Genomic DNA, 24,075 nt, shown 5'->3' on the forward strand with positions numbered 1-24,075 from the left:
TCTTCACCGGTTGCAATTAGTACAGAACGCTGCTGCACGCCTTTTATCGGGTGCCAGAATGCATGATCATATGACTCCAGTTTTAGCCAAGTTACACTGGCTTCCTGTGAAATTTCGCATTGATTTTAAAATTCTTTTATTCACTTATAAAATCTTAAATAACACTGCCCCTAGCTATTTAACAGAACTTCTTCATTTGTATAATCCTATAAAAGCACTAAGATCTTCTAACCAGATGCTTTTAATGCAACCTAAGTCTAGAATGAAAACCAGAGGCGACCGTGCCTTTGCTATTGTAGCTCCTACACTGTGGAACAACCTCCCTATTGCCATTCGCTCTTCTGAGACTGTTCAGTCTTTTAAATCTCATTTAAAGACCCATCTTTTTACTCTGGCTTTGATGTAAGATAGTTTGATTATCATTTGGTTGGTTTCTATGTTTGTCTTGTCTTGCGTTGTATTTGTCTTATTTTATTTTTTATTTTTTTTAATTTGTGAAGCACTTTGATCAAAACTGTTGTTTTTAAATGTGCTATATAAATACATTTCGATTTGATTTTGATTTGATATACACTGTAAAAAAGAAAATGTTGAGAAAACGTAAAATTTCAAGGCAACATGATGCAAGAGATTTTTGAGTTTTCTCAACTTTTGCCAACTGTTGTTGACTCAACTAAGATTTACAAGTTCTGCCAACTTGGATCTTCTTGTTCACCTAATAAGGATAATCCTGGAAGTCTAACGAAGAAATTCTGGTTTCAATGCCATGTATTTCTGCCTTCACCAAACACAGATATTCTTGTTGAGTAATCATACAATTCTTACTCCAGTGAGTTGAAAATTTACCTATATAAACAAAGGAAAATGTATGTTGTTATTATACTTGAAAAAACACTTAATAAATAGATATAGAATAAAACAAAGCACAATTCAATGTTATCTAAAAGCTTATTTATTTTGTTCAACAGTCTTTTCAGTACATTTCAGAATGTCATGGGTAGTAGGGTGAATTTCTGTTAAAAAAACAAAAAGAAAGAAAGAAAAGAAATAACAAACAAACAAAAACGTGTTGCCAGTTTCTTTTGGGTGCTTTGAGCACCCCAGCAGAGACGTTAAAATTCCAGAGTCCAGAACCAAAAAAGAAAAGTGTCCAGCAACTTAATAATTCATACACACACACCCTGACCGTCTTGTAAAAGCTGAACATAACTATTGCACATTAAATAGGGTAGTGCTACAAACGATTGCCTATGCACCCAGACATTGACATTTTACACAGGCTTACTATGATGAACTATGGAAGTTAAAAGTTCTTAGAAATGTTACCATCAATGAAGAGGAAACTAACACTATAACAAATCTTTTAAAATACTACAAGACAAATTTTCACCATATATTCTCAACAATACAGATTCATCTGACTAAAATTTACATTTCGAATAATGATTTATCCACTTCACCTTCATATTGTCCGACCAGGCCAAAATAAGATGGCCTGAATTGCTTCAAAGGTAAAACTCATCTGCTTTGGATAATCAATGTTGAGGGCATACAGAAGGCCAAAGAGGTGTGCCAGGGCAGTAGAGAGATCTGGAATGTTCTGTAGCACGATGTCCCCTTCCAACACAACTGCATGTTCTCGCACAGACATATCAGCATCGTCATCTTGTAGGATGGTGAGGATGGCAACTGATGCACCGTTCAACACTGGTTCCAAAATGTCAGTGTCCTGAAGAAAAGTAAAATATGAATTATTGAAAGCTAAGAAAAACTAAAGACAAAACAAATTTCTAAAGATTTTAACTTTAACCTCTATACCATGCTGGTCGTTTGACCCATGGAGGTTTTAAGAAGAAAAAGCTTATTTTCTTTTAATTAATGCCACCTTGTGAGTTTTGTACAAAAATATTTTCTGCTATGGAACAACCACTAACAATGCCCAGCTGCTGCTCAGCAGAAAAAAAGGAGTGAAGTTATGACAACTGCAATCCCCACTATAAAATAGGGCTGTTCGATATAACGATATATATCGGATGACGATAGAAAAACGTCTATCGTTTCATTTTACGCTATCGTTTGTTTCGTGGTGTCGCAAAATAAACTGTTTACGGCAATATTTTTTCATTATTTTGATGGTCACTGTAGTGGCTATATTAATTTCCTAAAGTTCTCTCTTTCTCTTATATTTAATATAACCACACTACAGACGGACAAGCGCTTGTTTTTATGTGTTGTCGTTAGCAACAACGACGGTAAAACCACCTCGTGTCCGCTTGTTTATTTTCCACATAAACCTTTCACAATAAAGCTCAAGATCCTGTTGAGACTTTTCAAAATAAACTGAATCACGTGAAAGATGCAGAGTATTTACGGATGAGAAGCAAAAAAGAGCCGTCAGGTGCTAAAAAATAAACCTTAGACTCAAACGTTAGAACAGGCTTTTCCCCGCAGCACGCTGTGTAATAAATACTCACAAAGAAAACGGCGGCCGTTACAACCTATGTCTAAAAATGTATCGTTTCATGCATCAGTTAAAACACTCGACTCCAGGTACGCCCAAAAAACAACAACAACACCATGTTAACAATTTTACTTTCGTTTTACAAATTAAATAAAATACTGCCAAATAAGAACAAAGCAGTGACTCATGACATTCATTTTTACTGACATATCCACTGATGTGTTTTATTTGAAGCCAACATCTTTTTCAGTTTCTGTTAAGAGAAAAGTATACTCTCTTCTGAAAATGTCAGATAAAGGAGCACTTCACTCACCTGTTCATCAAGTTTATCCAGGAGGTCTTCCATCTCCTCACCAAGAGCTCCCTTCTTAGACCAGTACAGTTTCAGCAGGCCAGGCACAACTTTGTCAAGGGATGCATTGAAGGTCCCCAGGAGGTCTTTGCTTGTGATCCGATGAAATTTTCAGATATCTAAACAATACATTCACCAAAATATTGTCATTTATTCAGCACAGAACATTCCTGGGTAGCTGTCTTGGACAGTCTGCACCATGTTATATGCCTGACTGTGTCATCAACAGCAAAACCTACCTACTTCAAAAATCTCTCATGAATACGTCTTTTGCACAGGAATAGAAACACCCCCCACAAAACCCAGTATCAATATGAAAATACATATTATGTTCTAAGTTGCACCAAAATCTGTGACCAATCAGATTCTGTGACCTGCCTTAGTATTCTTTCCCTAACAATCTCAGACTATAGAAGTCCTATTTCTAGCACAAAAAGAAAAAAAATACATGCTAAGTCAAAATTATGAGATTGCTTTTCTGTTTCACAATTTCGATTTAGCATGGGGACTCTTGTACTGGCAGAAATGTTCAGGGTAAGGATTTCAATATAACACTGGCAAGGGCCTTGACTGGAGTGGTAGCACAAGATAATAAAGTTGGCCAATGCATTACCCCAGCAAATACCGTACTGCTTCAATATAAGTATAAATCATGCCCAATTTGAATAATAATTAAATTATAAATAAATTAGGACAGTCTTACCTCCTCAGAGGAAAACAGCGCAGGTCATCTCTCCTGGACCTCAGATACCATAGGCTGACACTCCACGACCTCTCTCCGCCTGAGAGAAAATGTTTGCAATAATGAAACATTTCAATATAATGTAGAAAAAAAACAAGAAAAAAAAGTTACGGATCGGACTCCCCGATCCTTACTGCGCATGTGCAAAGTCGGACCGTACAGATCGCGTCTACCCGTGGAATTGTACATAAAATCAATACTCCACCAACAAAAAGGCTCTCAAAACAATACAATACTTTCCACAGCTTTGAAGGATGGGTCAGGTGTATCCTTCGTGGCCCACCCTATGCCAGAATTCATAGCGCGGCCCAGCCGAATCTAGTTTCAAACAATGGCGGCAGCCACTTAGTTTTAATATTACTCTTATTACTCTTTCTGGGTCACAAAGTAAACTTTTAAGGTATTTTCAGGCGAGAATGTAGCTGTGTAAATTTCAAATATCTGCTCAGTTTATTAAGACAACACATTTTTGCAAAAATGCTTCTACGTTTTCGCAGACGTCTGTTACCACCAGCTTCGATAGCTAGCTGGGGATTCAAGGCTCGCTAGAGCAGCGAGAACAGCGAACTCCTGGCATATCATTTTCAACCCCCCGCGCGGTCCTTCGCTAGCTTAAACATGATATATAAGTCCCTTAGATGACTTAAATATGTTATTGTTTGGCTTTTTTTCAGTGCTTTACTCGTTCCACCCTCTTGGGTCCTCAGGAGGATGCAGCCTAGCGCTTGTAGAAAATCCTAATAACAGATGTCGTTAGCTTACCTGCTAGGGCAAATGGCAGCAGCTCCCGCACCTGTCCAAAAAATGGTCAAATAATACACTCCAACTTCAGACCAGGTAAAATCCGTAATGGTCGTTTCATCCAACTTTGGCCACGTTTGTTCAAAGTTTCTTAGCAGGTTTTCAGTTCAGAACACATCGACAAACCACTATCACACAGTCTGCTCAGACTCGTTTGGTCTAGTTCAAACTTATTCAGACCACGACGTGTGCCAGTCACCTACGGGGTTTCCCACCGGTTCCCAACTCGACTCAAAAAATCTACTCAAAAGTTGATAATCTTTGTTATGCTCGCTAGAAAATCTTAGTTAGGACAACAATGGAAGAAATTTGTTGGGCAGACGAGCTATTTTAGGTTGTAAATGGAAAGTTTTATTTCTAAGTCAGTTTAATTTGAAAACTTTACTCAAATCAACAATTACTAGTTATCGTTTTTACAGTGTACACACATATTTGCTGCAATCATTTAATTTTGCAGAATTGTGGTGTGAGCTCCCTTCATCTGTACTTTAGAAGTGAATAGAATTGTAAGTTGAGGCTGAGAGCCACACTGGACTGTTTTGACACATTACTTAATGCCTTAGGGTTGCCCGTAACTATTGAGGCTTTGTTGAAGCCTCACACATTTTATCTGTCCACACCTTAACACTGAAGGTTTTGTCTATTTGGAATTCTGATCCAGAAATTTGTGGTCGTACTTGCTGAGCTATAATCTTCTCTTGATAACACTCATGCAATATCGTAATATTGCATGTCAATGTTATTGATAAATAACATTTTCAGCCCTTTACTTGTACTTAGCATGCCCAGAGCACAGCTTCTATTAGTCTGAAAAGTATGTATTCTTAAATTTGCAGGCTTGAATTCCATGCTTTTTGCAGGCTTGAATTGCATGAAGGATCATTTGCACATTTATGAGCCGTAACATGAGCAAACAAGTTATCACTGAACCCAAACTAATTCCCAGGATAAAACCTTTGCATATATCTTTGGCAATACGCCAATGTCCATGCAAGATCTAGTTGTTTTTTAAAAATGTATAAACCTGCTTTTCTTTTTCTGTGAGCCAGCGACATCCTTTAGATAGATAATGAGCAAATTTTTCTGGGTTTAGTTTTTGCTTCTCGGCTGAGACAAACCGAAAGTGCACAATATCAGGGCACTGTCTAATGGTAATGAATTCAAATACCTAATGGTGGTTGGGGAGGAGTCTTGATTTGGCAGCATTTGGTTTAAGCATAGTCAGCATGCGGAATGATAAACCTAATGAGGGAACAGTGTTTTCATGGTATACTGCTACAATGCTATAAAACTCCTGTATGTGTTATATAGCCGTATAGTTTAATTGTAGTATCTGCTGTACTGACTCCCATGAAGTGGTTCCAAAAGTCATTACTGATATAACACTCCTGCTGGCAGCAGACACTGAGCATTGAAGGCACAAGGCACACAAGGTCAGATCCAGAATTCATTTTCTACTGACTCCAACAAAAATATGGTTCTCCGAAATATACAACCATCAGAACACACTTCACTTATTTTGCAGACTTGAGAAAATAGTGAGTGAGAACTTATAATTTTGTTTTCTATACATTTTGTACATGCACATTTCAGAAGTGTGGTTAGTTTCAAAGATTAAGATTGAAAATGATTGTTTTTCATTGATTTTCTGTTGCTGCACCATTCTTCCAACTGCTACAAGTAATTAAGTAATGTACTGCATTATTTGTAAGAAAAATGTTGTATGCAATACATGTAACACATTACTATTTTTAGTAATAACCCCAATAATGATCATTACAATAAGTGGAAATACCTCCAACTTGCACATTTGACCACACACCATTTAATTTGCATAAATGTAATCTGTTTAATATGCTGCTTAGCAATGGTGGTGACTCTCAATGTGGAGCCAATGAGAACCCAGTGAGAATCAATAAGAGAACTAGTAAGGAATCCAATTGATAGGTGATATTGATAATGGAATCTGAATCACTAAATTCCTATCAGTTCCCATCATTGCTCGTTAGCCCTTCTCATCCTGTTTATTCATGCTGGATTGTACAATAATTACACCAAGGCTGGCTATAGTAGCATTTCAAATGTTTTCAGAAGTCAACATGTGAATTAAAGTTAGCATAAATATTCTTTTGTGGAGAAAGACAAAAAGAATAATCTGGTTAGCATCTACTACTGAGACACTGTCAGCTCTTATACTCAAGGTGGAAAAATGTTAATATTCTGCCTTTTCATAAACAGTGTAAAAGTGGGTACAGCTGTGTCACAATTTAAAGAGCTCCACATTATGTTATTAGATGTTAAAAATGCATTAACCAGGAAATACTAAAAGAGGTACAACACCAGCACTGGTAGCCACCCATATTCAATAAAATGAACATGTGAAGTCTGTACTTGTAAGGAATTAAAGAGCTATCTTAGTCAACATGTTTGTAGTGCTGATCACAAGGTAATACATTTACATTATGCATCATGCTCTTGCATTTGGTTTCACTTCAGTGCTACTATTATTACTTTAGACTGGATCCTGGAACATGACATACAATGGGTCCCATATGAAAAGGTGCCTTTGAACTGAGAAAGCTGGTACTGTGAAAGAGGGTGTTGTGCCTTCTACCAATCAGCAGGAAAACAAACTTAGTTTTTTTCCACTTCACCGGAGCATGAGTAGCCCCCCACCCACAGCCTCTGCCTTTGTGTTTCATCGCATTTCTCATGCTCGAAGGTTCGGATCTCTTTCTGCTTCCTTCCCTTGGAGCTGAGTGTGCCTCTGAATTAACAACAACCCCTGACAAGAACACTAAATCTGACAAAGTTAACTGTCATGGATGTCTATTGCTCTGAGATAAGATGGCAGATTAGAAAACTCAGTGACAGTGATTCCTTTTATGTTACAGATGCATAATAATTTGCTATGACGGAAGAGTTAGCATCTATTATAGATTTGGTGACTGTTAGCACAGGAGCAGAGGCTTTGATGTTGGCATATGTCAAAGGTTCAGAGTCATCCTAAAACAACTCTGAGTAGAGGTGCTATGTTTCCTTTATTTTCTTCACACTCTCTATTCACATCTGGAATAAATCAAATGTTTGATTTCACTTAAAAATTTCTAATTGTCTTGTTTTACCTAGAAGTTTCATAAAAGCAGAAGCCACAAAGGTGCTGTATTTCAGAATGAATGAGCTCTTTAAATGCGTCTGAAATCAGTACTACAAAATCCAAGGAGTTTGTTTGCTGCTGTCTTTGATTCTCTATGTGACTCCTGCTTCTCACACATGACATCAATTCAATTTTTTCAGTTTTATTCGTAGACCAAATCACAATAACAGTCGCCTCAAGACGCTCTATATTCTAAGGTAGACCCTACAAATATACATACAGAGAAAAACCTAACAATCATATAGCCCCCTATAAGCAAGCAATTTGGCGTCAGTGGGAAGGAAAAACTCCCTTTTAACAGGAACAAACATCTGGCAGAACCAGGCTCAGGGAGGGGCGGCCATCTGCCACCACCGGTTGGGGAGAGAGAAGGAAGACAGGATAAAAGACATGCTGCGGAAGAGAGCCAGAGATTAATAACAAGTATGTTTCAATGCATAGAGGTCTATTAACACATATTGATTGAGAAAGGTGACTAAAGGAGAAATACACCAGGCATCATGGATTCCCCTGATGCCTTGAGTATCATGCAGCATACACCTACTGCAACAGGATTCAGGGTCACCTGATCCATCCCTAACTATATGCTTTAGCAAAAAAATCTTAAAAGTAGATATAGTATCGGTCTCCTGAATCCAAACTGGAAGCTGGTTCCATAGAAGAGGGGCCTGAAAACATAAAGGCTCTCCCTCCCATTCTACTTTTACATACTCTAGGGACAACAAGTAAGCCTGCAGTGCGAGAGCAAAGTGCTCTAATGGGGTGATATGATACAATAAGGTCTAATTATTAATTACCTAATTATTAAAGACCTTGTATATGAGCAGCAGAATTCAATTCTGGATTTAACAAGGAGTCAGTGAAGGAAAGCCAATGTAGGAGAAATATGCTTTCTCTTTCTAGTTCCAGTCAGTACATTTCAGATTAACTTAAGGCTTTTTGTGGAGTTTTTACGACACACTGATAATAATGAATTACAATAGTTGAGCCTAGAAGTAATAAATGCATGAACTAGCTTTTCTAGCTAGCGTCACTGAGAGAAGATATTTCTAATTTTAGAGATATCGTGCAAATGGAAGAAAGCAGTCCTAAATATTTGTTGGTCAATAATAACTCCAAGATAAAGTGTTACTGGAGGCCAAGGTAATGCCATCCAGAGTAAGTATCTGGTTAGATACCATATTTCACTGCTTCTGTAGGCATTCTCCTTGGCCTTGCAAATATGTTGGAGTTTAGGAGTGAACCATGGTTTATTGTTGTTATAAATGCAAAAGGTCTTGGTTGGCACACACGCATCTTCACAAAAACTGACATCTGAGATCTGTTAGCTGTTTGACAACTACTCAACCAATGCGTGATGAATTTTTGACATGACAAGGAGATGACAAAATACAAGGTGGCACAAATTATTACCCTTAAAAAGGACACTAACAACACTGAAAAACAATTTTCTGTTAAAATACTATCAACCTGTATCAGCCAGCCAAATAAAGAAGTCATGTTATTCATGTTACCTTAACCTGGTCCCCTTTCTTACTCTTCAGCTTGTCTCTAAGTTGAATTTAGCCACCATACCACACCATACATACATTGTCCTTACTCAAAAGATGTGGTCACAGGTTGGAGCATAGACTAAAAAATAATCTGATGTGGTTTGTCTGTAGACTTTAGCACTAAGACACCCCTTGGTTTTACACTACATCTTTAAACTACATGTGATCAAGAAACTCCTTGTGTTGGTCTTTCTGATCTGTTGGTCTTTTTTGGTACATTCCTGACTTTCTGACTTTGACTTTGTGTCAGTTAAGTGTATAAAAGTGTTAAAGCTATAAAAATGACTCTGATATAGTATTGAGTTCCACAGACCCAATACAGGCAAAATTTTCAGATGTCACAAAGCCGAAAAGTCCACTAAATCAAAGATAACATTTTACAGATTGATAATGCTATAAATCTGGATTTACATATGTTTGCAAAATGCTACTGGCCAAGTTCTGTTGCTTTGAACCTTTGGCTGTCAAAGAGATAACAATGTTCTACAGAGCTTTATAAAACTTTCTTATTGCAGTTGTTTGTATTGACAACATAAAGTCATATAGGGAAAGATATATAGGAATATCGCATTTGGACATGTTACTTTTTTTTTCTAGGTCAAATAAGGTAAAACTTTACTAAAATGTTTTTTGTCTTTGAAACTTTCCTTAAAATTCCTCTACCTTTGTTTCTATTGGCAACATTTAGAAAATTTATACTGGTGTATAGGTATTTTAATTATCATATTATAACTTTTTATCCAAACATCATGTCACATTTGACAACTGATCTCACTTTTATATTTTACATCTGGCTGATCCTAAAATGTGTTGTAACAGTAAAGAAGGTATTTTTAAGATAATTAAATGGCTAGTTGTCACAAATATACTGCAGAATAATATATAATATTATATAAGTTAAGTCAAACATTGTATAAGTTAAGTGAAGGTCATATCCAGTTTTTCAGTTCACTTCAATTCAATTTTATTTAGGGCTTTGTATTGTAAGGTAAAGACCTTACAATAATACAAAGAAAACAGAGAAACCCAAAGAAACAGACAACCCCCTATGAGCAAACGCGAAACAACCCAAATCAATGCCTATTATCCACTGCCAACTCCTACATTCTGAGTTTTATTGCAATACAAACTTCTAAGCATATATTTATGAAATAAAAGAAAAAATACAATACTTATTCATTTACTTAAGTAAATACTCCCCGGAGAGTGAGCTGTTTTGGTGGAGGCACATTCTTGGAGTATGTCTTGTTAGTTTCTGTTTTTAAATCAGGACTTGAAGTAGGTTAAATGATAATTGTGCTACCTCTGCTGAAGTAAATTGGGAGTAAGGGCTCCCAATCCTTCCGAATCCCCTTAGTAGGAGTGGGAAGATGAGCATGGATGTTGTTGCTTGGCTTACTTTGGGTACCTACTTTGCAAACATCCAGAAATATCCATCTACACATTTTGCTATTGCATTTTCTGACACTGGCATTTGTCATAAATGTATGATTTATCTTCTCAAAAACATCATTGCAAGTCATTCTAGCAATGCATACTATATCATTATGTACTTGTTCTTGTGTCATTAGGATAACACATTGTAGCATTTCTGTTCCTTTCCATGTGAATGAAACCCATTTACCAGTAGAATGAAGGTTAAAATTAGAAAAAAATGTTGTAGAGAAAATCATTCTCAGCACTTGTGCCTAGATGTTCAACAAATATTAAAGGAAAGCATTCGTTTCCTCCTTTGATCGCCTCTGGATTTCATTTTCTAATTAACTACTTACTATAAAACCTTGGCTGTGCTGATATGAAGGCTGATGCATCCCCAGCCACAAGCCACAACTTAGCAAGCCCGGTGGCAGGGGAGGTATGTTTTTTCAATCACCTGCCTACTGGCATTATCAAGCTGGAGACCCATCACCTACTCTGCAAACAGATGCTACTTCATTAAATTCTGTGGTCACTATGTCTGAAAACAATGGTTCCAAACCACACCACCCACCACAACCATCCCATCCCATTTAAAACTTCTTAAAAGTCCAGCGTGTTGCATTTTCCTCTCATTGAATCATCACTACATTCATTCCATGGCATTAGTTTAACTGCTGTAAGCAAAAGATAGAGAAGTCTCTTAATTGCAGTTTAACGCAAGGCAACAGTATAGCATCCGCATCACTGCAGCCGCAGTCCAACTCTGTCTGCCAATCTCCCGCTCCCCTCACTAGTGAACAAGACCCCATAATATTTAAATTCCTCCACTTGACTGGCCCCTGAGCTGGAATGGGCACTTCACCCTTTTCTGGAAGAGGACCATGGTCTAAGACTTTGAGGTGCTGATTCTCATTTACATCGGGTCACACTTAGCTCTGAACCGCTCCAGTGCGAACTGGAGGCCACCTCCTGATGAAGCCAACAGAACTGCATCATCTTTAAAAGCAGAGATGAGAAGCTGAGAAGAAATTCTGTCCATAAAAATGAACAAAATCTGTAGAGCAGGGCGATATGACCAAAAATATTTATCATGATATACATTTGAAAATGTGCGATAACGATATAACTGACGATATAATTGACACTAGACAAAATACTTTACAACTCCCCAACTTTATTAGTGCAAGAAACTCCATCAATGTATTTTCACTTAAACAAGCAGCTGTTTTTTATGTGCATTAAAGTTATATAAAAATGTAACAGTGCATATTCCTTGCTGACAGTTTAACCAAAAGGCATTTCCAGTGGAAACTGGCCGACATATCCTCAGCATAACCATGTATAATATCCACAAAACTTAAAAAGAGGTTATACACACACAATACGGTAATATTATGTTGAAGCACAGTACGTATCACTCCGCGAGGCGCCTGCCTACGATAGCCGTAATGCTCCGACAATCCATCAAGCGGTGCGGGTTCGTAGCTTAGCAAAGTCGTACTAAAACATTTGACAGATTTTCGAGCGCCGTGTACCACATAAAATCGTTTCAAAGTCAGTAAACACAACCAGAATTCATACATAAGGCACACGGGATTATAAGGGACGGTGTCGATTTTCAGAAAAATCAAAGGATTGTTTTTAAGTGTGCCGTATTTTCCAAAAACACGGTAATAACGACAGCCCGCTAGCATGCTCTACCAAAAATAGTGCTTTGTTGTGTATCTGACGGACGAAAGCTAAACCAGTTCCACACCACTGAAGTTGCAGCATTTTTACAAACCAATTCTGGTTCATCCGTTTCATTTAACGATCCACTTTCGCTCTTCTCATTCTGCGTCACCCCCATGTGCGTATGTAAACATAGGCACTGCACATGCGCGTTTTACCCACATTCTATCGCGATATTTCATTTTCCTATCGTTGCCCAAAATTACACCGGTATTACCGCGAATGGTATGATATGGCCCAGCCCTAAAAATCTGTCACAAAAGAGTTCCGAAAAATGAGAAGTAGTGATGCCATCTTGATGGTGTAAATTATCTGTGAAGCCTGTTGGGAAAACAGGACCCAAATGCAGGACTTCCAGAACGAAGACAATGAGTTTATTTTGAGTGTAAAACAATACAGTGCAAAACAGTTTCAATATCAGCAGTGACTTTCCAGCTTCCAGTGCAGTGAATACTTTTTCAAAAGCTGTTGCCACAGCTCCCACAGCAACATTTACAAAAACACACTTGGCTCCCTCTACATGCTACACAGTTTCCTGAATATGAACAAAACACAGCTGTTAATGTCACGAGAGAAGGGGATTGGACCCAAAATGCAGACTCAATAGGCAGAACAACTGAAACACTGCTTTATTGCTGGATGTCCTAATACAAAAACAAAACTGGGAAAACATCAGAACTAAACTAATGAACAGAACACACAGCCATGAATGAGGGAGATTGCGGCGCAGGACAGAGGCCGACATTGACATAAATATACACAAGGGCAAATGAGGGAACAAACCACAGGAGGAAACAGACTGAGCATAAACTAACAAGACAGGGGAGGCACAGCGGAACATGAAACATAGGACAAGAGACTGTCAAACTGAAACAGGAAGTAGTGGGACGCAGACAGACGAAACCCAGGAAGAAGAGGGAGGAGAAATGGGGCCCATGACTGGAGAAACGGGCAACTAGACAAACATCAAGACAAGACTGACCTGACTAGGGGAATGCTGAGGGAAAGACACAGAGATGATAAAAAGACATGAACTGGGCCAACACCCAAGACAGCCTAAACTAGAAATACGGAATAAACTCCAGTGTGTAAGCAAACTAAACTAGAAACTATAAGATACACTGAGAACATAATGAATAAACCAGACTCAAGCATCTTAAGCATCTCCGCAAAGTGTGCTCCTTGGAAATGTGTTGTAATATTTTTTTGTGTCCATCCAGTCGGTCTTCCTGTATCGATAGCATACGCTTGACAGGGCTCGAATCCACTGGGTCCATTCTGGCTGGATCATTCTGTCAAGTCTGTCAGGAAAACAGGACCCAAATGCAGGACTTCCAGAATGAAGACAGTGAATTTATTTAGAGTGTAAAACAGTTCTAATAAACGTAATCTTCTCAGCAGTGACTTCCCAGCTTCCAGTACAGTAAATCCTCTTCCAAAAGCTTCTTTCTTCACAGCTTCCACAGCAATATTTACAAAAACACACATGGCTCCCTCCACATGGTTCTCCTTACTTGCCAAGACACAGTTGCACGAGCTGACTGTTGTCACACAACGATCCAGTGCTGACTGAAGCACAGCCACTCTGTTAAGTAGGTCTCTAGTGATGAGCTACAAACATGTGATCATTGTCAGGTGTGGCTGGCTTCAGAGTGGAAAACTGTCCAGGCCCCATGTTCGTATGAAGGCGAGAACATGGGCACACACACACACGCACACAAACGTACAAAGAGGGAAGGCAGGGACAATGAGCAACAACAAACAAAAAGAGAAGCAGCAGGTGAGGACATGAGGACCAAAACATTACCATGCCTGCAAAATAATGGCTGATAAAATGGATCACTTTATAGTCCAGTGAAATAAGCCCTATAATAGTTATTTCTAACATCATATTTTTCTTGGAGTGTTCAATAGTAGCTTTGCATGATTAAAAAACGTTTTTCTTATATTCAACCTTGGTGCAACACCTCGCTCCTTCTGTCATTCTATCAGTGCATTCCTGAATAACTCAGAAGTCGCAATTTTAGAGTTAGGGGACAATCAGTTTTTCACACAGGGCCAATTATGTTTCAATTTCTTTCTCCTTAATAATAAACACCTTCATCTAGAAACTTTTGTGTTTACTTGTGTTATCTTTGTCTAATATTTAAATTTGCTTAATAATCACATTTAAGTGTGACAAAAATATAGGAAATCAGGAAAGAGGCAAACACTTTTTCACAACACAGTAACATTATTGCCTAATACTATAAATATGGCCAGGTTTGTACTATAAGGAGCATGGAAAGAAAAGCGTCTGGACTTCTTTAAGTTGCTTGAAGACATTTCACCTCTCATCCGAGAAGCTTCTTCCATTCTTCCCTTGAACATTCCGTTCTTCACCGCTCATACGAGAAGCTTCTTCCGTTCTTCCCTAGAATGGAAGAAGCTTCTTGGGTGAGAGGTGAAACGTCTTCAAGCAACTTAAAGAAGTCCAGACGCTTTTCTTTCCAAGCTCCTTAGACTACGATGACCTGGATCACTGAGGACCAGGTTTGTACTGTTGTATTTTTGTTTTCTTGATATGAAATTATTTATGATCATTTAAGGCACATGCCCATTCTCATCTTTTCTTCTATGAATGTCAACCCAGCACTTTGGGCTAATGTGGTTTTAAAGTTCAAGTCAATATGAGAGAGTTAAATTACAGTGAAGGACAGTAACGTCTAACCCTTGACTTGAGGTTATCCTCTTACAGAGCACACTCAATCAATGAGCCTGCCACACACACAAATCAAATTTCCTTGGTGAAAGTTAAAATCCTGTCGTACTTCAAATTAGTCTGATGCTTGTCTAATGAGCAATGTGGCATAGATACATGATGAAGAAAATCAATCATGTATAACATCACACCGAGCCAGAGAATTGAGAGATTTGTCAGCTAATTTCATGCTAATTGAGTCCCCGTCCCTGGGGTTATTTTTAACCTCATCATGGGTCTGACCACATGCAATAGCAAGTACTTCGCTTATTTGTCATTAATTAGAGTAAAAACATCAATCATGATTCTTCTTTCTACCCTCAGTACCTGCCAGGATCACTAACATATCAAAGGACGTCACGGTGAATGAAGGCAGCAACGTCAATCTTATGTGCCTGGCAGTTGGTCGACCTGATGCCAACATAATTTGGAAGCATCATTCACCAAGGGGTAAGCCATGGTTTAATTTTATTTTATTGTTTCAGCTGATTAATGCATGGAAATCCTGTGATAGAGTACCCCATCCAGAACTTTTTGGATTCCAGTTGAGTTGTAAACTCATGGTGGCATAAAAAATTATTTTGTTATTATTTTGAATCATGAATTTGTTACTATACTTTTCTGTTTGTCCAAAACTAGAAAATTTATATTGATCTCTATTAACATTAAAGTTGCCAAAGTTAATTTAAAGGTTTCTCAAAACAAACATGTGAACCAACTCATTGCCTTAGTGTAAAGGTGTCTAAACTAACTTATGAGGTGCCGAAAGGGACATTATTACTGAAATTCTATCTCTCACACACACTACTGAAATGCTCTCACACACACTACTGAAATTTTGTCTCACACACACTACTGAAACGCTGTCACACACACTACTGAAATTTTATCTCTCACACACACTACTGAAAAGCTCTCACACACACTACTGAAACACTCTCACACACACTACTGAAATGCTCTCACACACACTACTGAAACACTCTCATACACACACTACTGAAATTTTATCTCTCACACACACTACTGAAAAGCTCTCACACACACTATTGAAACGCTTTCACACACACTACTGAAATTTTATCTCTCACACACACTACTGAAAAGCTCTCACAAACACTACTGAAACGCTCTCACACACACTCCTGAAATGCTCTCACACACACTACTGAAATTTTATCTCTTACACACACCACTGAAACGCTCTCACACACACTACTGAAACGCTCTCACACACACTACTGAAATTTTATCTCTCACATGCACTACTGAAATTTTATCTCTCACACACACTACTGAAAAGCTCTCACAAACACTAATGAAATGCTCTCACACACACTACTGAAATGCTCTCACACACACTGCTGAAATTTTATCTCTTACACACACTACTGAAAAGCTCTCACAAACACTACTGAAACGCTCTCACACACACTACTGAAATGCTCTCACACACACTACTGAAATTTTATCTCTTACACACACTACTGAAACGCTCTCACACACTCCTCTGAAAAACCAAGACATTTCAGTTAAACAGGAAGGCATTTCAGTTGAACAGGAAGGCGTTTCAGTTGAACAGGAAGTTGTTTCCTGACAAGGAAACTGAAGGAAAAAGTGGTAGATTTCAAATAAACCACTACACTACTCAGCAACCTGCTAGTAGCCTAACTGAAGTAGCTGCATTACTTAACAATATATTAGCCTCAGCATAAGTCAAAATTTAGAATAGCAGGAGACGGGCATTATCCTGGTTAATTTTTTTGGCATATTTGCTTTTTGTCTTTTTTAGCACAGAAAAAAATATTTTAAAATCATTAATAAAACCAGGGAGAGAAGGCTTAGCGTTCCTCCATTTAGCACAATGGATATGATATTTACTCAAAAGTGTGATGATGTTAATAATGTCTGAGACACCCAATGCTAGATGATCCATATAAAAAAAAAAATATATGATGTAATTCAAATAGTGGCACATCAAAAAGAACACTGATCCACCTCAAAGCCAAATCTCTTTTTTAGAAATTCTGCCACAGGATAGATTTTGCTTGTGTGTGTCGTGTGTTTCTTTAACTTGAGGTAGAAAAGGCCATTTCATAAATTTCTAGTATGCTTTATCCAGAGTATCTGAAATAACTAAATTAGAACCATGCCATGTAACCATTCTGTCATAACTATGAAATATTTTGTCTTTGAAGAAACTACTAATAAATTTATTATTGCATTTTTATCAAACAGCTGACATTGTCTTAGCAATAAATTTGGAAGCATTGATGAGAAATTGTTGTATATCATAAGGTTTCTAATCAAATGCAGCAGAGGCAGTGGGACCAGTTTACAAAATTTGTTATATTCTCTTTGAGAACAGTTAAGACAATATTTTTCTGAAAAGTCTGTGTAACTTAGAATGACACCGTTATCATCCAACAAATCTGTTATGAATATAATCTTTTTGTTTAAACCAGTCGCTCTTGAAAATTGATTTTTGACTAAGTGTTATTACCCTATTATTCCTTAAGGTTGAATTATGGGGAGAAGTTGTGGGTAAATATCATTTTCCAAAAATGCAAAGTCTGTTTGGGAAAGTTCGATATCTTGATCAGGATTTTATTTACCTCAAAATCACACTTCAAAAAGAAGTCTAATCCTCCTTTTTTTTATTAAACAAGGATCGTGGGATGTTAATTTGGGTTGAACCTAGGACTGTATAGGCGTTGGCTGAATAGCACTGGTGTTCACCTTGGGGTGTCGGTCAGAACACACTGGACGCACGGTTAAAGGTTATACCGTCTTTACTGTGATTCCTTAGCTTAACAGCACAGTACAGCAACACAGTAATGCAACCGCAGGCTTACAAAGTGGTGAGGGGTGTGGGTGTGGTCTGTGAACAGAACATATACAGAATACTGAATGTAATAAACATCTGAGTCATGAATTATGATTCATTAGCTTTCTTCAAATCTAACCAGAACTACAAATGGGAATTCCTATATGAACATTTACATGCACAAGTTTCATACACTACCCCCAAACCCTTACAGTACATGACATTGATTGCCAATACACCCAACAACAACAATATATCACAAAACACCAAATGGGTTTAGCTTACAGCTAGCAAGTATGTAGCATAACAAGTAGCATTAGTAGCATGAACTAGCCACCTAGCGAACAGGTCAATACACATTGCACTTCTACATCCACTAAATGTCTAAATGGCATAAAAGACTAAAACTGTCCTTTCCAGGCAGGGCCCCACAGCTACTCACAATTCTTTAGTGACGCACACGACTCACACCGTGTGTAGACATCCCCTGCTGAGTCAGTCTGCCAGGTGGCCTTTTGCTCTGTGTTAGCTCAAGAAACTCTGATCACTGGGACATGTGCTCAATAGTGCAACTGTGCGCTCTCGCCACAAGGGGGCTCCCCTCCCACAGCTGACAGCCTTTCCAACATGGGATGTGGAACTACATAGAGTCTGGCTGTGACAGATTTTAACCATTTAATTCTAAGGGTGCCAACCATAAATTCAAATTCTGGAGCTTTGATGCCACCTTTATTGTATTCCTTCACAAGCTGAGATGTTTCAATGTAATGGGTTTTATTCCTCCACAAAAATTAGAAAATAACTGTGTTAGCCTTATTAATGTTTTTAAAGGAGATATATAAAGAGTGACAAGGATAAATCAATTTGGAGATGCCTTCAGCTTTAGATAGGATGTTTCTGCCATAAATAGTGAGGTCTCTGGTTAACCAGTGGCTAAGTGATTTCTTCATCTCCATGATACGGTTAGAAATATTAGTATCTTCTCTGCTAATTAGGTTTTTAGATATTATCAGCCCTATATATTTAACTTTAGATTCAACTATAACCAAAGCTATTGAGGAGTCAGAGCTTGTATGAATCGGGAGCAGTTCACATTTTTTGATACTGAGAGATAAACGAGAAGCTTTAGAGAAAATTTAGTTTTCTCTACCACGTATTTATCTTTCAAAAAAATAAATGCATCATCTGCGAATTGACTTATTTTGAAGTCTTTATTAAAAATTGATATTCCTTGATTAATAGTGTTAACAGTTGAGTTGCCAATATAAAAAGCTTAGGGGAAATGGGACATACTTGCCGAATTCCGTGTTGCAACTTGAATCCATTCCTGGATTCAAGGAAGCCAACATATTCTTAAGTAATGCGGCTGCTTCACTTAGGCTACTAGCACATCCGTCCCCAACCCCCAGGCCCTGGACCAGTACCGGTCTGTGAGTCGTTTGGTACTGGGTCGCAAGAGTTGAGGCTCGAGTTTGAAATTTATGGTTTTCAGGGTATTTACCGTTTTTTTTTATTTTTATGTCGTTTATATTGTTAACTGTTTCCCTGGGTCTTTTCCTGTGTGTTATGAATAAATTTTCTTTTTTTTGGTACCAGTACTGGTTTTATTGTATTGTATTTATCCACGACACCTTAAAGGCCGGTCCTTGAAAATATTGTCGGCCATAAATGGTCCGTGGTGCAAAAAAGGTGCTGTACTAGCAGGTTGCTGAGTAGACATCCTTGTAGTGTTTTGGAATTTACCACTTTTTACGGCTAGGGATGGGTACCGGTTCTGACATAAATGGTAGTAACCAGACCGAAAAGCAGCGCACATTTCGGTGCTTTATTTCGGTGCTTTATTTCGGTGCTTTTTTTTTACTGAGATGTCATACACTTTGGATTCTAGCCAATCATTTTTTCTGCAAGCGTAGTAGGCGGGCACAGGTACGTACGTTCTTTTAGAGCAGAGCTACAGATTAAAAATGCCCAAGGCGAAGCGGTCAAAAGTCTGGCTGTACTTCACAGCAAAAGATGCAAACTCAGCAGCCTGCAACAAGTGCTTTAAGCTGATACTGTGATACTGTGCAAAGGAGGTAACTCCTCGAATCTGATGAAACACCTGGCGACGCATAGCGTTTTTTTAAAAGCCGAGAAATGCACCGTATTTGATAGCTTGCTGTGAGACATCACACCGTGCACATCTACTGTGGGTGGGTTGCCTGTTATCGGACCCGGAGTTAGCAACATCCCCCAAGAACCCGAAGAGGAGAGTCCTGGCCCTAGCCCTGCCAGTGTAGCAGAAATGATGACGGATGATGATGGCAGCAGCAGCCGTTCTTCTCTTGGTCAGTAGCTTAATGTTGCTCGTGTGTAATTTACGTTGAGTAGGCTAACCACGTTATTAAATTAATGCATGTAAGGTAAACTAGCAAACACCATCGTAGTTACATGCGGCTGTCTTCTTGTTTGATGGCAGATGCTCCCTTCACCCTGGCCAAAAAGGCTAAAATGACCAAAGAAAAAGTAGGGAAACAGCTAAACATGAGAGGTTTTTGGACAAAGTTGGTGTTTTTTCCATTGATTAAGCACTGCTTCCAGCCAAAAATCCCCTATAGCTGCAGAAAAGGCTAACATTGTTATCTTTTACAAAAAATCAGCTAAACATGAGAGGTTTTTGGACAAAGTGTGTGTTCTTCATTCTTTAAGCACCTGTTCGAGCACCGTTTAAGCACCGGCACCGTTTCAAAAGTACCGGTTTGGTACTGGTATCGCATAAAACCTAAACGATACCCATCCCTACTTACGGCCCCTCATACTAACTCCCCACACATTCAGATACTCTTGAGATTCCCACACAACACTCCCAATTCTTGTTTCACATGAATTTTCTTCTATATGTAGAACAGCTATTTATCTCTAGATGGAAATTAATCTGTAGCTATTTTTATTAACATATGCTTTCCACAACTGGGTTTAAGATTAATTATAGGCCGCGACCCTTTCTTCTTTTCAAAGTGGTGGATTTAAGGAGATGAAACTGCAGAGTCTGTGGCCTGACAAGAATGAACTCCAATCAAAGTATTACTTGGCTAGAGGCCACAGCTCGTTTTTTGATTGTTTGGCTTGTTTGGATTGTTGGCTCCTCACAGCAAGAATACCACCTAAGATGCTCTGTGTGCCACTACGTACGTGTATCTTTGTGTGTTCTATGTTCTAATTGCACTTCCAACTGTGCTTTCAGCAGTGTAAGTCATGTGCTGCTTCTCTATAGAATCAGATGTTCAGCCTCCAACATAACATGAATGCTTACAGCCAAGCTGTTGCTCTTTCTTTTACAGTTGTCTAGAGCCAGCAAAACCTGGTTTCCACACCGTAGGAACCCTTCACCACCTCAGTCATTCAGTGTTTCTGTCTCCCTGCATTTACTGGTTTCCTTAGTGTTTAAAAATGTTATGAAGTAAGTCTTAAGTCATATTCAATTCAATCCAGTTTTATTTGTATAACACCAAATCACAACTACAGTTGCCCTAAGGCAATTAAATTAAATCTGTTAAATCCTATTAGAATAACTACAGTGTGGACTGGTGTGATTAACACAGACTATGTATTCAATTCAGTTTTAAGTTTTAGGAAATACAAATTATGTTGCATTTCAAAACATATCTTTTATTTTATCAAGAGGAAATTAAAGCAAATATTAAGTAAAATGTAAATATAAAAAGTCACTCTGTTATGTGATTTGAAACTCCCCCCATATCAGAAAGAAACTCTTTACAACCCACTGTGAGCTGGTGCACAGGTGCAAGAATAGTGGTAAATAGAATTAGAAGTAATGAACTGGCATCAACAGCCAGTCAACCTGTTATATTGCCTTTATGCTTGTGTGTGTATGTGCTCTAGTCAGTGGGGAAGTAATGGATTATCTTACTTGACGTTTCTCTGACTAGCACTAAAGAAAATAAATACTATGTGGGGAGATCTTTGGGCAGCCAAAGAAGTTGTTGCTGGCACTCAGAATCTTAAATGTTTTTCCTGCAGAGTAGCATTTCAGACTCGCTTCTTACCATTTGCTTTTCATGTTTGTCACTAGTGATAATGAAACATTCCCTCAAAGGATAGTGTTGGTGCTTGTTTGCTTACTTCATTGCCAAACTGTGTTTTTCAAGATTTAAGCTGCTTGAATGTCTCGAATGTCTCAAATCTGCAATGTTGTCTTGCACTTTATATTACTTATATAACTGGCATAAAATGTTCACACTTAAATAGTGTCAGCAACATAAACGATTGTAACTTTGCATAGAAGATGCTGCACCTTCACTGTGAATAAGAAAAGAGTGTTTAGCAAATGTTACTTATTTTGAGCTTAAAATTTCACAAGAAACTGTTTCAAGTGAATTACTGTAAAATGACCATGTACATGGAGTACATGAAACACTACATGTACTAAGTCTAATTTATACCACTGACACCTATTCTGAACAACTGTTACACATTTAACACTGTGCATGAAGCTGGATTTAAAATTACAATTCTTTAAGTTACAGTTTTAGAGTAAATGTAGTGCCATCTTGTCCAAATACATAAAATGACATTGTTGTTAATACTCCTACATTGATTTATGTAAGCTAACTAGTGACAGAACATACATACATACATAAACATAGAGACAGAAACAAACAAAAAAAGCAGGTCTAAAGGGTGAATTTTGAATTTTCCTTGGCTGTAGCAATGAATTTTATCTTTAAAAAGACAACGGAAGAATAGCCACTTTGACGCTTTTGATGCCCTTAAGCAGTAAGTGTTGGCTACTGCTGCAATGAAACTGAAGAATCTACCAGGTGTCCTTAATGGTATGGAGTACTTTACAAATGAAGACTGTGTGGAGGATCAGGTGTTTGAGACCAAAAAGATGCCATCTGTTCTGTGTTAGACTTTTCCTCATGTAAGAGGTTGCCCAAAAGAATGTGTGGAACCATTTCAGAAAAAAATGTATCACATGTTAAATTGCAAAAACATTGAAAAAAAAAAGCTTCAGAGAAAAAGAATCCCTATAACCTTTGGGCCCTCAGGTGACACCAACATTAAAAAAGGTATGATGTATGATTCTGTCATGGAAATCTATGAAAGGTTCAGTTGCAGAAATCACTGTCTGTCTGCATTCCACGATGCCACCTATTAGTGCAAGTTATAGCTCTAATAATTAGAACAAATGTAAACATGAACCAAAAATGCTACTTTCTTCTCTTGGCCAAAGGAGTGGAAAGCTGTTCTGTGGTCAGACGAATCGAAATGTGAAATTCTTTGGATCCTCTGGAATAAAGAGGAGATGGACCAATAAAGGAGAGGTGATGGTATTGGGATAGATTAGTGCTTATGTAATTGACAGCTTGCACATTTGAAAAGGAACAACCAGTAATTAAAGGTATATACAGGTTTTAGAGCTACATCTGCTTCCACCCAGACGATTTCCATTTCAGGAAAGGCCTTGCATGTTTCAGCAAGACAAGGCAATGCTAAATTGCAGCTAAACTGCAGCTATTAAAACAGCTTCATGGTAGAAGATTCTGGACACTGAAATGGCATGTCTGCAGTTCAGGCCTTTCACGTGAATTGTCTTCTATATGCATGCCAGGAAATGAAAAATATAAAAAGTATCCTGTTGAGTACCTAGAAATCTATATCAGACAAAAAAGGACAAAATTCATTTCCCAAAAGTCCAGTCTGTCTCATCTGGAAGAGTGGATACTACACAGTGGTAAACACAGCCCAGTCACAACACTTTTGAAACATATTTCTTCTATCAAATTAAACAAAATATGTATTTTTTGAAAAATTTGCAATGTGCGTCCAGTGTAATTTAACCCCAACTTATATAGTAATGGGTAAAGGCCTTCTTTTCCCAATGTATTATTAGTCAAACAGCAACAGTGAATATGAATTTGAACTTAATCACATTTAAATTAATTTAAACTCCGCAGTTTCATTCAGCATTTAAAAGAACATTAACTACTGATATTTTAAATGATTTGAGATCAAATGCTTTGAAGTTATTGTTAATTTATTCTTAGCAATTTATCAACCTGCTGTTGATTAATTGCTTTGAGTCTCTGCACAGAGTTCTTGCAGAGAGAGCTTTGAAACTTCCAACCGTCCTTCTTACAGTGAGGGTTTTGGTAAGTGCAGATAGCATTATGCAGGAAACATCCCTAAACAAGTGACTAGCTTCCTAACAGCTACACTGTAAAAACTGTGACTAGAGGTTACTTAAAAAACCTATGGCAACAAAGTGACACTTAATTTACTTAAGTAG

The 24,075-nt window shown here is 38.0% G+C and overlaps 1 protein-coding gene and 2 long non-coding RNA genes across 4 annotated transcripts in view; 1 reads left to right on the forward strand and 2 right to left on the reverse strand.

The window, feature by feature from the left end:
* Positions 1–24,075, forward strand: part of opcml (opioid binding protein/cell adhesion molecule-like) — a 225,731-nt gene that overhangs the window by 144,010 nt on the left and 57,646 nt on the right. Inside the window, exon 3 of the mRNA XM_003449811.4 lies at positions 15,281–15,406. Coding sequence (XP_003449859.1) covers positions 15,281–15,406 — 126 coding nt within the window. The remainder of the gene's footprint in view (positions 1–15,280; positions 15,407–24,075) is intronic.
* On the reverse strand, positions 1,207–4,777 carry LOC112848036 (uncharacterized). Of its 2 annotated transcripts, XR_003221915.1 has the most exons (4): positions 4,318–4,777; positions 3,517–3,595; positions 2,775–2,932; positions 1,207–1,729 (listed from the first exon to the last, which is right to left on the reverse strand). It is a non-coding gene; the product is annotated as an uncharacterized LOC112848036 (long non-coding RNA). The 2 variants fall into 2 exon arrangements; XR_003221914.1 differs by lacking the exon at positions 4,318–4,777 and having other exon boundaries at positions 3,517–3,864.
* LOC112848037 (uncharacterized) lies at positions 17,741–19,226 on the reverse strand. The gene is made up of 2 exons (XR_003221916.1): positions 18,226–19,226; positions 17,741–17,837 (listed from the first exon to the last, which is right to left on the reverse strand). It is a non-coding gene; the product is annotated as an uncharacterized LOC112848037 (long non-coding RNA).

The sequence above is a fragment of the Oreochromis niloticus genome, linkage group LG10 (assembly GCF_001858045.2).
Source record: "Oreochromis niloticus isolate F11D_XX linkage group LG10, O_niloticus_UMD_NMBU, whole genome shotgun sequence".
Classification (NCBI taxonomy): domain Eukaryota; kingdom Metazoa; phylum Chordata; class Actinopteri; order Cichliformes; family Cichlidae; genus Oreochromis; species Oreochromis niloticus.